Source organism: Lonchura striata, chromosome 1A, assembly GCF_050655825.1.
Source record: "Lonchura striata isolate lonStrDom1 chromosome 1A, ASM5065582v1, whole genome shotgun sequence".
Lineage (NCBI taxonomy): Eukaryota > Metazoa > Chordata > Aves > Passeriformes > Estrildidae > Lonchura > Lonchura striata.
In genome coordinates, this window is record NC_140741.1 from 54,922,408 (window position 1) to 54,938,999 (window position 16,592).

The 16,592-nt window shown below is 36.9% G+C and overlaps 1 protein-coding gene across 1 annotated transcript in view; it reads right to left on the minus strand.

Moving 5' to 3' along the window:
* ZC3H11D (zinc finger CCCH-type containing 11D) overlaps positions 1–16,592 on the minus strand; it is a 26,496-nt gene continuing 9,904 nt past the window's right edge. The window contains exons 8-14 of the mRNA XM_085569749.1: positions 16,372–16,479; positions 15,954–16,151; positions 14,428–14,517; positions 13,785–13,876; positions 9,111–13,195; positions 7,417–7,504; positions 1–4,018 (exon numbers count right to left, since the gene is read on the minus strand). Coding sequence (XP_085425875.1) covers positions 13,133–13,195; positions 13,785–13,876; positions 14,428–14,517; positions 15,954–16,151; positions 16,372–16,479 — 551 coding nt within the window. The 3' untranslated portion in view covers positions 1–4,018; positions 7,417–7,504; positions 9,111–13,132. The remainder of the gene's footprint in view (positions 4,019–7,416; positions 7,505–9,110; positions 13,196–13,784; positions 13,877–14,427; positions 14,518–15,953; positions 16,152–16,371; positions 16,480–16,592) is intronic.

The following is a 16,592-nucleotide window of genomic DNA, read 5'->3' on the forward strand; positions in this document are numbered from 1 at the left end:
TAACCAAGTTAATCCTCTTTATTTCATAGAAATTTTAAATATTTATTTCAAATTGTTAAGACTTAATCACTTGGGGAATCAATAATTAATCAGTATAAATGTTTTGGATATCTTATAAATATCAAAGGTTTTTAATAATTACTTTACAAATCCAGATCAGCAGAAATCATGAAGGCTTTAAACATTGTGGGAGGTGGAAACAAGCTAAGAAGTGGAGTACAATAAAAATTATCAAGAAATGAACCAAATACTTTTTGATCTTATGCTGTAGCCTTGTTATGGTGAAGATCAATACTAAAAGTATGATCCAGTATGGATCTTTTGATGCTCACTGCAACTAACAACAAAGCTTTCCCAGCCTTAATGATCCAGAACCAGACCCATAGAAATGTCACAGTATCGATCATACACAGTTCAAGTATCAATAACAACACTTCAAAGCAAAGAAGCCAGCAGTTGCCATAGGAAAGTAAACTTGCTTTTGAGTCTTACAAGAAAATATATTAATGACTTCCAAGTACCATTTTATGTGAGCAAATTAATAAAACTCTGGATAACTAAGTTAAATTTTAAAAACAAAAAAAATCTCTCCACTCCATCCCAGGAGACTGAAAAAAACCAACAATAAACCTCACCATGTATTCTTAAAAAAAAAAAAGCCCACTGTTTCAACTTTAGGGTCAATATTGGCCACTTCTAACTATGAAAAAAAGGCATTAAAAAAGCATTTTTTTATTACAGACAATATTACTGATTCCCTTGTTCTGACAGCTGTCCTGTAAGCACAGCATATCTATGAATATTTTTTTTAACTCTTTGGAAAAATAGGAGTTTCACTTTTAATTCAGCTACTGTATAAATGCTGCAAAATTTTCTGTTGCAATTATTGATACTGATGTTTGCATAATGAAAAACAAAAATCCCCAAATATTGGAGTAGAAAATCTTGTCCAAACTTTAATTGTTTTATCAAAAACTGAAACTAAATGATCTTTAAGGTCCCCAACCCAAACTGTCCCATGTTTCTGTTAAAAATAAGCATGTATAGCTCCATTACTCTCTCACTGGCAGAAGACAGAGAATAAATTGCAACTAATCAGTTCACTCGAGTATGTGATTTCTTGTATAATATAGATATGAAAATAATCCTGTGAAGCTCTAATGGCAGGAATGGATAACAAATTGATTTGCACCAGAACCAGATGACAAACAGATCCTGAAGAACCAAAAGCATAATCATCAACTATCCCTCAGAAGACATTAAAATTCTATGCTCCATCTCAAGTCAAACAAAACACATGGATATAACTTTACCGGTGTTTTGTGATGCTTGAATTTTTTTCACACATCCAACAGCATAAGCTATGAGACTTCTGAAAAGACAGATATTCCTCAGATAAATCATACATGGTAGTAAGTTCAACGCTAAGTTCACCTTTGATCTCTGCATACTTAGCAAATCTGAAACATCAGACGTACTCCACATGCAATAAAGAAACTCTCCGAAAGTGTGTAGTATATCTATCCCAGCATATAAACACCTCCAGTCAGTAGTCAACAGGATTAATATAACTGGGGGAACAGAAAGGGGCTGGTAACAAGTGCAGTGAAGTGCAGAGATATAGAAGTCTGGACATTTATTCTAACCTGAACAATTCAGTCTATTTGTCACTTTATTTATCTGCAAAAAAACCCTCATTACTACAAAAACATATCTTTCTACAAAAGTATGCAATTGTATATATCACTCCTTTGCTTGCAAAAGAAGGCAAAAGCATTTTTCTCTACCACATACTGTTCCACCTCAGTAGTTTCAATTTACACCTAATACTTGGAGTTTATCTACATTTCTTCATGCAAAATTTGTAAGGTGTTAATAAATGGGCATATAATTTAGACTGCATGCTGTACAGTCTGCCATATTTAGTTAAGAAGTGAATGCAATTAACTATAGTATCTGGCATAGATTCATCCTGTGTATTTAATAGGAGGAAGAAGAAGAGAAAATAGAGCTAAGCTAAAGCAGCTGGATAGAAAGAAAAATCAATCCTGCTCATATTACAGCAGTAGTACAGGATGGCTCTGATTGTTCAGGAAAGCCACAGACTGTGGCCTACCCTAATTCACCAGCAATACTGATGGAGAAAAGAGCACACCGAGATGTTCAGTGCATCAATGCATTTAAAGGCAGCATTTGACAGCGGAGTTCCTGCTGGCACCCCCCCACAGCTACTATTTCTTGATGGGAAAAGGTCACTCTGTTGTAGATCTACATCCTGGGTCACAGGAATATGTGGGTTGCCCCTATCTGCTATATCATGAACTGAATCCTTTGTGAGCTATCTCTATTTCACCAAACAGGATGTATTGTGTTGATTACCTGTTCACTAGATCATTTTAGTTTTCTTCACTCTGATCAATTTCCACCTCTATTTTCTCTCCATCTGTATTTTGCAACAGGTCAAACACAAGAGCCTACTTTTTATTTCCCGATAATTCATTAATGCTAACACTTTTATTTCCAGCACATTCTTTTGCCCAGTGTGGATATCATGCAATGAAAATTAGTCTTAAACTCTCAAGCTGACATGATACAATGGCATTCTGCTCATGAGTGACTCATTCATAGGGCAAAGGCTGGCTGGACAGAAAGTAATGCAATTGCAGTGATGGCCTGAGAGAGCTCAAGAGGCAGAACCTCACCAGACCTGAGATTTTGAACTCATAAAAGATATATCTGAATGTTGCAGGAGAAAATCAGGCAAGGCCAGAGAGCATTGGCCACAAAAGAAATGTCTGATTGTTGCTGAACAGTTATCTTCTGGCCAAATGAAGATTATTTCACATTTACTAAGTTCTGAAGTGACAGCGACAGAAATTTGCCAAAAGTTGGGTACAATAATGCTTTCTCCAGTACAGAGTATCAAGAGTAGAGCATAGTGAGAAAGAGTAAAACTTTGATCACTACGTGGTATCTCAAAGTAAGTCATTATAATAGCAGGATTTGTTTGCAATCAACCAAAAATTATAAATAAAGTTATATTCTGTTTATTCTGTTTCATTTGATAGCGACCCTCTATGATTTTAGCTTTCAATCTTCTTTCAGAAAGAAACCAGCTCCCACAAGAAATGGACATATATTTTTGGATTTTTGCTACCATCTTGTGTAAAATACTGTTTTGACTGCCAAGAAACTTGTAGAAAAAGGGAAGAACAATAGTCTGACAAAACATCAATGTTCCTATAAATGCTATGAAAAAATAGGCAAGCAACTACAAGGGAAAAAAGACCCAAATTCCTTTGCCTAATTCTGTCTCCTCACAGAGCTCCTCAGTCTCAGAATGCATTTCCAGGAAAAGCTGTTTAAAATCTCAAGTTGATCCAAAAGCTGAATACAGAAGGCAAACCACAATACCAAGAAACAGAAGATATTTCCAGCTTCTGTAATAGTACAGAAGGTCTGCTGCTTTCCACACATTCCATCCAGCTGTACCTGAGGACTTTTCCCAATACATTTTCACTGCATCTACATGACACCTCACATACACGTTCATGCTTGGGGTATGCATAAAGCAAAGGGTCAGGCACTACATAAATCAATATAATTTGAGTCATCCTGTGGATTTTCCCCAAGGTGACTCTTCTTCACCTACTTTGACTCCAGCATTTCCCAAATAAATCCTGTGCTTCATGCTTGGTCTCTACCTGGCCCACACCTGGCATTTCAGTTATCTTGGTTACACTTCGATTAACAAAACAATGTTGTGGGGTTTTTTTTAGAAATGAGGCTTAATTTTCATGACTTCTCAGTCCTCACAGTTTATGGGAGGTTACACTGAGACACCACTTCTTTCCCATCAGCCTGAACAGCCCTGTAGGGTAGCTCCACATAACATGCCTTGGAGAGTGACTGTCAGATGCTGAAGCCTTTTGTTCTACCTTGTCTTTTCTCTTTGTCCAATTTACAGTTCACACTGTGAAGAAAACTCTTAAGACCTGTACTGTAAATGCAGGTGAACCTAGTGGAAAGAAATGATGATGTTTGACTCCAGTTCAGAAGGGTGAATGATTTATTATAACTTTTTCAAACTACCATCTCCAACTCCCTCACAACTCGTGACCCTTTCTTGAGACTCCATACACAGGTGGATTGGATTGGACATCATGCTCAAACAATCCAATCAAGCAATCATCCCAGGTAAACAATTCCCAAACACATTCCACATGGCAAAACAAGGAGAAGAAATAGAAATTGTTTTCTCCTTCTTTCCTCTGTGCTCCTCTATGAAAATTCCTGAAAGAAAGAAGAATGTGCCTGCCACAGACCTGGACAAAAACAACCATTCTCCCTGATGCCCCTGAGAGTGGTATGGCTGTTCAGCAATTCTAAGGGAAATTCCTGGGGCCAGATGAGAGAAGAGAAACCAGAGAGTAAAGTGTCACCTTACAGGGAAGGTACCATATACCCTATCAGCTTCATATTTCTATAGTTAAATTCCATTAGATAGAGAAAACTTACGCAGAATAAAGAAATCTTGTGCATTTACTCCCAACACAGCAGAGAGGCTCAGCAGGATGCTGCCACTTCTCATGCTTCATTAACAAGCTTATTTTTTAAACTCTGCTAAGGTACACCTCAACAATTCTGACTGTATGCCCTGGATTAGCCATGGTCCTGTTAATAAATTAGTCAGAAGAGTGGAGTTTGCAAAAGAGTAATAGAGAAGTTAATTTGATTCTTTCTCATTTTTGACTATTGATCCATCCTTGAGAAAGTAAAATAAAATTTTAAAAAACCTTCATATTTCTAGAAGCCTAACTGACAATTTAGTGCCAACAGCTTGTGCCCAGTAAGTCTGGGCAAGGGGAAGAGTTTTTTTTTTTTTTTAATGGGTTGCCTATTATTATTAGATAATTCAGTAGTAACAGTTTTTCTGTATTTACATCATTTTGCAAGAGTAACCAGAAGGAGGTGTAATCAGGAGAAAGAGTCTCTTGTGATACTTGCTTTTAATCATCCTTATAGGCCATGACTGAGCAAGTTACGATGAGCAGGCTCTCTCCTGGACAATACTCCTCCAGGAAGTAATCGAAAGTTAAATTGCAGATATAACTTGTGTTACTATTGAGTTATAAATGTATGCAAAGAATCATTTCTAGTTCAATGCTTTAGCAGCTGACAAATTTCTGTTATGAGCAAGCACTGGCAAGAAGTATTAAGCAGGGAACCTGACAGAAGGCAGGTGCTTAATATGCCAGAAAAAAAATGAAAAAGAATCTAGTTTAATCCTTGTTATTTGTTTTACAAGCAGGAAAATGTTACACTGCAAAAGCCCAAATGGGTAAACTGATCTCTTAACAGTTGCCTACTAAAGGAAGAAAACATTCATCCATGAAATCTAGATAATTTATTCATTTAAATAGCTTTCCAAGCTGACCACTCTATTATTAAACTCTCTCTTCATTTTGGTGGAAAAAAAATTTAAAATCTCCTTGTTACCATACATTTTGCTTTCTTTCCCCGTGTTATTTGCTCTTGGTATTTTCCTGTACCAGATAGCCTGTGTTGGCTGTTCAGTGTGCTCAGCTCCCCAATATGGTGTGCTCAAATCACAGGATAGTTTTCAGAGAGGAACACCAATTAAAAGCATTAAAGCATATTATTAATCCCAAAACATTGAGCATTTTGACACCAGCCATGAGGTTAGTTTTCAGGAAGCCTTCAGTTCCCTTAAAATAGAATATTTAAGCAAAGGCCACAGACAATTTTACTGGTCTGAGATTACCAACTTAAGGCAGTCATGTTGCTAGTTCTCATCCTAAATCACAGTGCTCACCAGATATGCATCTGATTATTTTTAGGGTAATACTAATATTACTTCATGTAATAATTTCATCATCTGCAAAAAGCTAGGCTTCTGAGGCAGAATTCTTTGAGAGAAGGAAGGACATGTCACCTTCTCCTTAGTATTTTCTCCTCTGATAACTGGCAACTGCAATGAGTAATTGTGAGAGCAAGGGGGGGTGGGTCACACTGATGATAAAGAGTACAGGTCTCTGTGGGGAAGACTTTCCAAACCTGTGCTGGACAGCGGCTGCTGCAGTGTGCTTGCAGAGTCCCAGACCAAATTTCAAGCTGTGCACCTTGGGGGGAAGCCTGATTGCAGCACCACTGCCTGCCTGCCTTGCACGGTTCAAAAAGAAAAGCTAGTGATAGACATCGGGAAGAATAATCTGACCTACTAATGCACCTTACAGGACTCTAAATTATCTGCAATTGCAGAGGGGAATAAAGGACTTGGATACTTCTGTGAACAAGTCAATAACAGTCTCTGCTCAATACATGGCATTGATCAAAAGAACAAATGTTAGGATGCAAACAGGGTGATGTTAAAAACAGTATTGAAAATGAACACCATCATAAAAATCAATGAGAGAGCTTCCTCTGAACCACTGTTCAGTGCTGACCACTTCATCAAAAAGGGATGTGGCAAACAGTTTACAAACAGACAACACAAATGAAGAGATGCTTGGGTAAACATTGATTATGCAGTGAATTAAATGACTGTGACAGTTCAGCTTTGAGAAGTACTATTTAGGGTGCCATGAATAATACATTCACTAAATTGAACTTACAGAGAGCTGGGAATTTTCTAACAACCTGGTTCCAGTAGAGAATATGAATTTGTAAAAACAGAAGTGTTCTGTCAGAATATACCATTAAAAAAAAAAAAAAAATCAGGGTAATAACAGCCAAGATTACTTCTTGTCAAGGGCTTTTCTCCCTTTAGAAAACTGATTTGTTCCCTCCAAGTGTGCTATCTGGGATCCCAACTTACTATGGCAGATGTGTGTCACAGACCACCTCAGACACAGAGCAAATGATAATTTAGCTTCAGGATTCCAGGACAAAGCCACTGTAGTGACAAACAAGAATTTCAAACTCAACATTTGCAGTGCTCTGGAAGCTCTAGATGTAATAACACTGGGCTCATAGAAAGGCAGAAAATCCTAAATCTCCCCAGACTGAATCACTCTGGATTTCACAAGTATGAGCTGACCTCACAATATCCTTCATTCTTTATTTAGCATTCTTCATGTAGGAAACCAGGCACACACAGACCATAATTCAAAGGGAACCAAGGTGTACAGGCAGTAGGCCACCATCCTGAACAGTTACTCCTGAAAAGCATTTCAGTTGAACAATTACAAAGTCATGGGGCTAATTTTAGGCAGAAAGCCTCCACGGTGCCCTTCCACATCCAAAGGTCTGCCTGTATTCATTGCAGGTCATCCCCCACCCTTAGGAAAAGTTTTCCCCACAAGTTGGACATTGCATCACATACTAGACATGATCAACTAGGTGGAATACCCTGTCACAGGAAAAAAAAATAGGTTTAACAGGCAGGACTTCTACCTCATGAAGCTGTGACTGATGACCACATTGTTCTCCAGGTGCTTTTTCAAGACTTCCCAGAATAATTTTTCCATGATTTTCCTAGGCACTGAAATGAGACAAACAGGCCTGTCATTTCTGAGATCCTTCTTCTTGCCCTTCTTGAAAATCAGGACAACATTTTCCATCTTCCTGTCAGCTGGGACTTTTCCAGATTTCCAAGACTGCTCAAAAATCTCAGCTCAGGGCACTGAGACTCCCTTGGTCCATCATCCATGTTGAAGACAGAGGCAAAGAATGCATTAAACACCTCTGTCTTGTCTCTATCCCTATTTGTAAATCAACCATCCTCATCCTGTAACAGTATGATGTTATTTTTACACTGCCTTTTGCCAATAATATTTTGCAAAAAAAGCTTTTTATAGTCCCTGACAGTTCTGGCTAGCTTCATCTTCAACTGAACTTTGGCTATGCAATTTTTTTCACTAAAGTGGCAAGCAGCATCTCTGTATTCTTCCCATGTCACCTGACCTGGCTTCTTCTGTGTGTACACCTTCTTTAATTTCCAAATGAAATCTCTGCTTAGCCAAGCTGGCCTTCTACCTCATCTGCTTGACTTACAACACTTAGGAATTGCTTTCTCCTGGGATCTTAGGAGGTGATGTTTAAAAAGTGAGCAGTGCTCATGAAGGCCAGCACCAGCAAAACTGTTTACCCAGAGGATTTCACTCACTAATCCTCTGAGTAGACTCGGGGCAGTTATCCTCCTATACAAGTACAAGGTTGAAGTTTTCCTTGTATGTTTCCTCCTGTCAAAAGAGATTTTAATCTCAACAACTTTGTGGTAACTGAAAAGAAGAATTTCCTTTCAGGAAAGGGAATGAAATCTTGTGATTTCAATGAGGATTAATTGGGCAAGCTTTGCTGCATATTCCTGCATTTCTTGTCACCCCCATTGGCTTTTCTTGTTCTCTCATCTTACCTGGTTTGGTGGGGTTTTTTTTTTTCAATTTCTTGAAATAAAAAAGAAATTTCAATTAATTTCAATTCTTCTGTTTATCTTCAGTCTTTTTATTTACCTTTCTTCCCTAATTTTAGGGATTTCAAAGAGAATAATTTTGGCAAGTTTTGGTCCTTTTCACTGCACCACATTTCTTCTCAGTTCAATTGGTTTTAGTAATTCCATTTCAAATTTTTTGGATTTTTCAATTTCAGTTTTGATTCAAGAATTTTTTTCAGAAGAAGGAATGAAATCTTGCAATTACAATGAGGATCAGTTGGGCAAGCTTTGGTCCATATTACCTCTTCAAATGGCCCTGTCAATTTATTATCTAATATTGCTTAACATCCTTTTTTCCTCAGGAAGTAAAAAAAGAAAAGAGGGAATAGGATTTTAAGCATAATAGCTGTAATCTCATCTGCCTCAAATTTTATATATCATAGTAGCATGTTTCTGTTATTGTTTCCACTTGTAAAATACCCCAAATATGAAATGAAAGGCATTCAAAAACATCTAAAATGCATCCAGACTGGAAAGATTAAAGGAAACTCTCAGTCTGGAACACCTTTTTTCAAAGACTTCTCAGTTTCCCTGAGAATTTTGCAGTGAGAACTGTTCAGAACAGGATGCCAGCCTCAGTGCTTGGCACCAATCAACAGTGGATGGGAAACAACCATCACCATCAGTTTATCATCCTACTGTAAAACTTCCATACCTTCTCTCTGTGAGTTCTCACAGGCAGTTCCTCAGAGCACTGAGTCCTTTTCCCTTTCTTCTACATGGCTGGCTGACTTCTTCCTGTCCCCAACACACACACCTGACCCTTTCTGTCCCCTGCAGCACATACTAACCCATACCGTCCCTTGCACGACCACTGGACCCTCACCCCATGCAGCAGCAGAGCCAACCGACTCCAACTCTCCTCTCACCCAGCTAAGCCACTCTTTTACCACCCATCCTTATTGGACACAGCTGGGCCCCATTAAAGGCAAGGCTGTTCCTACTCTTTGGTAATCAGTACAGCTGCAATTCCTCAGGGAGTGCTTTCAGCACTATCTCTGCTCTCTCACAATCCATCCTCCTACACAGGAGATAACAGAAAACACCATTTGGAAAGTGTGTAGGAAGAGAGAGTAGTAGGATTATATCATCACTCTGTTTTATGAGGAAAAAAAAGGTATTTAGCACTTTTGTATGTAGGTTGTCATAGTTCTCTCCCGAGCTGGCCGTAAGAAGACTATTGTGGCCTTTTCTCTGAATGTGAAGGCCGTGCAGAACACCGCGGGGAGGCTTTAGCTCTGGAGGGAGGGAGCCAAGCGCATCCAAGGAAGGATCCTGCTGGGCGGCGTTCGAACCCGTTCCTGGGGCTGCACCGCCCCCCGGTGGCTGAACACGCAGTTAAATGATTGACAGACTCGGTTGGTGTTTTAATAAATTTATATATTTACATAATGCGCTGCTATACAAGGGAGATTTCATCATAAAATATATTTATTGGGGAAAAATGTCAAAATCCTTCTTTTTAAACAATGTCTACAATTCCCAGAGTAAATAAAAATTTACTCCATTTTTATTTTACAACAACTAATGCTTTTCTTGTTCGGGTGCTAACTTGAGATGGACTTTCCTACCTTAATTAAAAAACAGAATATTTAAAATATCAGTGCTGCTGAGATGCTGGGAGTCAATGCTATTAATTTAGTCATATAGGTCTGTTAAGGAATGCAGGATCTGAGACTGGAAACTTTGCAAACTTTTGTCAAAATACAGGTGGTAGCACTGTTATTCTATTTACTAAGGAATATGATGCACCTAGATTAGATGTCTGATGTGCTTTTAGAAATATCATCTGGAAAAACATTAGCATATTTTAACATGCCAAGGATGAAAGCAACAAATCACTTATTTCCCCTGGACCTTCCAATTCGGCAGCAGATTATGGCCACGCATACTTGATATCAGAGCAAGTTCAACTCCGCTTCAGTGGTCCTCTACCTCTGATCTTTAGCTCATTATCTCAGAGCTAATTTTCAACCACTATAAGTGTAAATTAGTGGGGAGGGGTGGGTCTGTCATGCAGTGATTATGTGGAAGTACAGAAATGTAATCAATCTTTAAGGCTTTACTGCATGAAATGCTTAATATTCTCCATTTTCTTTGGCTCCTCTCTGGGGTTTTAATGACAGAGAAAACCAGGGAAGATTAAAAAATATAACAGGGAAAGTGTCTGTGATCTGGAAAACAAACCGGGATTTTTATTATTTTAGAGGATCTTTGAAGCTGTGAAAGGGAAATCTTAATTAAGGATTAGATCACACAAAGCACTTGATCCCTTAATATTCCTCTATTTCTCTCAAAAGCAGCTAACACCTCACAGGAACTGCAATTATCTTGTTAAGTCATATATTTAATGTGCAGTGCTGAGATATTTTTTGGTATCTGTGAATTCCTCAGTTGAGCAAGTCATGACTGAAAGAACCGTATTTGTAATTTCTCTACAGGAAGCTCCAGTGAAAAGAGTACTGAAGCTGTGATTCCGCAAAAATTGAGGATCAGCTCAGTATTACCTTCATGGTCACATCCTTTTCTTCCTGCATTTCCTTGTCTTTCCCTTGAGAAGAGCTGGACACCACCTGCTGAGCTATTCACATCTTAAGATATTAGAATATTATTTTCTTTTGGCTTTGGTTTTGTTGGGTTGCTTTGTCAGGGTAGGGAGGTGGGTTAAACTGTACAAGGAGGTGCCTTGTTCTTTATGACCCCCAGTAAGATTCTATAAAAAACCTCTGAAGATCCTGATTTTTTGAGACCACACTAAAAAGAAAAAGAAGATAGTAGAATTAACTATATGACCCTTCAGATGCTGGGACCTCCAAGCCAAATGGGTCCTCTGACCACAGCCCAGCATACCCTGCAGATTTCACCCATGGGAAATTACCCTATTTTGGTCACTGGAACTCTTACAGAATTTTCTCAAAGAAGCCAACTCTATTTCTCATTTGTACTGTCAAACAGAAAGGGTGTCCACCTGAGAACTTGCTGCACTGCTAAATAAAGGTGAGGCCCAGCAGGGAGTGTAATCACCTGTACCAAGCAGGAGCTGCTGATTTTCTCCTGTGGTAAGAAATCTGTGCGGCACAAGTCAGCAGGCAGCATATGCAGCACAGCACAGTCTGCACTTATATACCCATATAGTAACAATATTAACCACTTGCACAAAATGAATCTGAAATCCTTTTAAATGGAATGCTAAAATCAGACCAACCTAACATTTGCCTATGCCTATTTTCAGTCGTATCAAATGTAGTACTCTAATCTGTGGAGACATTGGACAAATAGCAAATGTATATTTCATTTATGTGGAAAAAAAAAAAAAAAGGAATTAAAGGCCTTTATCAAGATACTAAAAAATAACTTGGTACAACAGTGCTCTGAATTGAGACTTTAAATTGCCTCAGGCAGACCACATATGAAATGTTGCTTCAAGGCATCATGTGCTACAATTTGAAACACTAATGTATAATTAGAGGTGGAGGAAACATTTCCAACACACCTAGTGTTTGATTTTTAAAAGATGCTTCTTGTTTTGTACATTATTACTTAGCTAAACCAAATCCTCTAGATTTTTCTATTCTTCTCTCAGTTAAGAACAGTGATATGTAACCATACCTGTCTATAATCAGTACAGCATGTTCTAACTTAAATTATTAAAAATTCAATTTCAAAATAAAATAAAAATTACACCACTATTGACATAATCAAGTAGGGCAGAGAAACATATATTTCTCATAGAACAATAGAATTATTTCAGGTAGAAGTACCCTGGAAGGTGTCTGATCCAGCTTCATGTAATAAGCAGTCACAGAAGAAAAGGCTCCAAGGTGGCAAAATGCTTTCATTCTCACAGTTACAGGTGCCACCAAGATAATTACTGGATCCTAGTGTTACAGAAGGAAGTTTGAAGGGCTCTTTACAAAAACAGATTATGTTCTAAGAATGACCAAAGGTCAAGTAAATGCAAAAAAACCTGAAAAAACATCTGAGAAAAAAGATATGAAGTCATATATATGTAGCACTTCAGTAAGAGGTTTGTTTCCACAGAAAGCAATATTAACCTACCCTTCTTACCAGTCTTTCTCTCGGTCTTTATACAACTTTTCATATTTTAGTTTCAAACACGTTTAAATACATATCTCAGTTAATTCTGAGGTTTTTTGTGAATTTCGTTTAGTTCATAACATAATTATGGTCTGCTAAAATTGGAAAATCTCAAGATCAAACTCAGACTGAGTCCCCAAACATCTGGCAAAACAGCTAAACCATGTAGGAATCTGGATTTTGTACCAGCAAACCACATTCTAGCATGCATTACACTCTTGCTGTTTACATTAAAAGTCCTCTGAAACTGCTAAGTATAACTAATAGTATTTATTCATATTAGGAATTATGCCTTAAAACATCTATCAAATAAAATAGGAGAAGACTCTGCTTAGGGATTGTTTTTCTCTATGAGCTATCAGTCTATCGTGTAGAGCCGTAGTCTGTAAAAATAACTTAAACTGCAAAATTTTATAGTACATTAAACATAGTGGATATAGATCTTTATATGTCACCATGCAGAGCATACTTTTAAAAATGTTTAACCAGTTTTGAAACACTATAGTGTGCTTCCTTCCTGCACCTTCTTTTTGGAATTTGCAGTTTCTTCATCTTTGGATATTCCAGTTGATAATTTCCTTATTTCCCTTTAGATGTTTCTTTTTCTCCTTTTTTATTCATTTCCATGTCTTCTTTACTCTGCTGTCAAAAACAGATATACACAAAATTCTGTGCATAATTTCTTAGAGTAAAACTACATGCTCCTTCATAAACATTTTAAGAAGTAAAATTTCAACATGAAACACAAGATAGAGGTTCTAATCTCAGCTTTCAAGGCAGCTGTAAAATGTATGAATGGTCTTTAGGGTATCTTGCAAACATTTTGTAGCCTGAGTCCTTTCATAGCTTCAGACTTCAGCTGTTTATTGTTCAGACATTGCTGAAGCTTCATGAACAATCCAGTAGAGAAAGAGATCAAACTCATATGGTCTCTACTGTGTTTGTCTGGTGCTAGAATCCAAAACTTGCCTTTTGCAGCACTTTAGAGTACACACTTTTCTTTCATATAAGTACTATTGTTAAAAAAACCCAGAAATCACAGGTTAATTATGCAGGCAAAGGTATATGACTGAAAACAAATAAAACTATTAATACTCTTTCAGCAACTCGACATTTATCAGAATCAGGTTTTGAATTAGGAAGTTTTACAAGCACTTTTACATTTTCTAGGTGGGCAGAGACATGCCAATTCTCCTAAAAAGGCTGAATTATAACCATTTTTATCAGTTACCTGAGTAGTTATTTTAAATTTAGAGAATGGTTTTGCTTGTGGATTTCTCTTCTTCCAAGCTGGAGAATTAGAAGATCCTGAAGTATATTTGCCTGTAGGAAAAACATACACATTGTTTCCTAACTTCAGCCACAATTTCAGGAAGAGTCTTAGTCTGATATGTGAATTAAATACTGCATTAGCTGAAGTTTCAATTAATGTATCAGATGAGTCAGACATCGCCTCTGAAATACAAGCTAGTTTTAAAGGCAGAGTCTTTAGAACTTCAAAGATAGTTTGCAATATTGTAGTATTTCCATGAGGCTCATATGATCTTCCAAAAGAGGAGATTCTGCTACAAACATCCTTGGTTTTAACAAGGGATTATTCCTGGCCTGAAGACCTTCCCAAAGACATCAATAGCTTCTGTTTTATCCCTCACTGTGAAAGCCTTATATATAAGGATATATTATGGATTTTTTGCTAGACAGTTGATTGAGCCTCAGAATATGTTGCCCAATCACAAACCATGTTCTTTAAAAATTGATCAAAATGAATATTATTAATATTCTTCTTTTAGTTCCATCTTAATGTGATTAATTAAAATTACTAAGTTTGTAATAATTCTACAATTTTCACTTTATACATAATGTGCAAATGTTACCATAGTTTTCTGTTTGTGTACAAAATCTCCTATTGGTGTCAGGCTGATTCTTTTGTTTGGAGCCTTTCAGACCATAGGACTCAGGTACTGCTGGAAAGAAAGTCAGCAAAACTGTTAATGATTGTTCTTACAAAAATCAACAAAAATGCTGATTCCTATTTTTTCAAAAATGTTCTATCTCTTTTTAACCTGGAAATTTAATAAAATCCATTCTTCACATAAAGAATGTTCTCTCTATAATCTCTATACCACCTTGTCCACATGTAATGAAAGCAAACATTCAAAGAAAAAAGAGACACAACTATTTGTCCTCAAGACAAAGCACCAATGTCAGAATTTGTTTCATTTTATTCACATTAAAAGAGGCATTACTCTGTCTGAAGGAGGTCCCTGTTGATAGAAATTAAGACAGGGATGCACCTCAAAAGGTAGAATGAATGCAGCCTAAGAGAGATGACTGAAACTGGCAAGATGAAATCACTTTTTTAATTTCTGATTATTTAAATTACCACTAAATCTGCTGACAAAATGACAAATGAAAAAAACAAATTATCCAGAGAAACCATGGACACAGACACTGAAAATTCAAATAAAGCCCAAATGATGTACTAGATTGGGTGAGGCTATATATGTTAGCAAGATAAAAATAAAGCAAAAGGTATAATAAATCTGAAGCAGATTGCCAGAAAGAAAGATGCAAGACAGAATCCCACCTGTAGGTTTCTTGTCAAATTAATGACATAGCATGTACCATCAAGAAGACAGTAGAGTAAGATGAAGGAAAGTGCCATCCTTTATGAGCAGCAGAAAGAATAGATTCAGTCCTCTGTCCAACATAATTAATGTGAAAAAAATTATACTAATGTTAAACACAAATATTTGCACTGCATTTAAATTGATAACAGAAGTGTGAATAAGACCCAAACCCTTGTTTATTCAAGACAAAAAAAAAAAATCCTAAATAATGAAAATAAATACAAATTCATAATAATGAAAACCCCAGTGAAATCCCAGTTATGGAAATATATGCTGCAAAGCAAGCAGCATATTTTTCCTACTGGGAAAAATAAGGTTGAACAAGAAACATTTCTCAAGACAAAACTGAGATTCTACGCAAAACATACTTCTACTATAAGTAGTTACAATAAAATAAGAGCTTAAAGGTGGAGTTTTCAAGGTTTATTCAATATTTGAAAATAATAAGTTACATAAGACATGCTGTAAAAAGTGGCGATCACTATATTTGTGCACATCACTACTTCATTGTATCATCCATGAATTCCTGCTGTAAAGATAGCTCAAACATTGTCCATGAATATTCTGCCTGACAAACTGTAAAGCTTTACAAATCTTTACATTTCTGTCTATGGATATGGCTGAAATCTACTTGTGAAAATTATTCTTGATCAAATTTACTCATGCCTGTATTTAAGCATAAATAACTTATTATTCAGCTGCAGGGACCCAGTTGAGTGCAGTACAATATAGACAGGCATTTTAAGAATTCTATGCACACAGGAACCCACCTGCAGATCCACTGAATTTCGGTTTTTGAGTGACAGTCCGGTAGACTACATAAGCTGATCGTCGAGGTTCTGAAGAATTTAAATGAGTGTATCTTCCAGTGTCTCTCCCATATGGACTCGAAGAAGCAGTTTCATCCTCCTTACTTTGACCCCTTTGTTGATAACTTGGTTTTACTTTGGGGTCTGGAGTGTGAATTCCTAAAAGTGAAAATACAAGAAAGGTTATCTTATTATTCAAAATTTTACATAGTCCATGCAACTGGAGACCAAACAAGATCTAAAAAATGTTCTTTGTAGATGGATCAGCCCAAGTATGGACTGTCCATATTTGACACTAAGAGAAATTTACTAGATAGTGCTAAATCATTTCACAGTTTAGTAAACAGAAATTAATAAGCTGATGATTTTTTCAAAATACCTCTGCCAGTTACTGCAATGGCTGCATTTCTTCGCTCCTCAGAAATCCTTTTATTTTCCTTTACTTCCTTAAAGTGGTGGCCCTTTACCAGTTCAGTGTAGTTTGTGTCTGAGGAATTAAAATAACATGTATTCACTTTTCAGAAAGCACAAAAAATGTTCATATTCAAAAATACTGTGGTATTTTTATTTTATAATCCCCTAATTCATAAATAGGTTCCT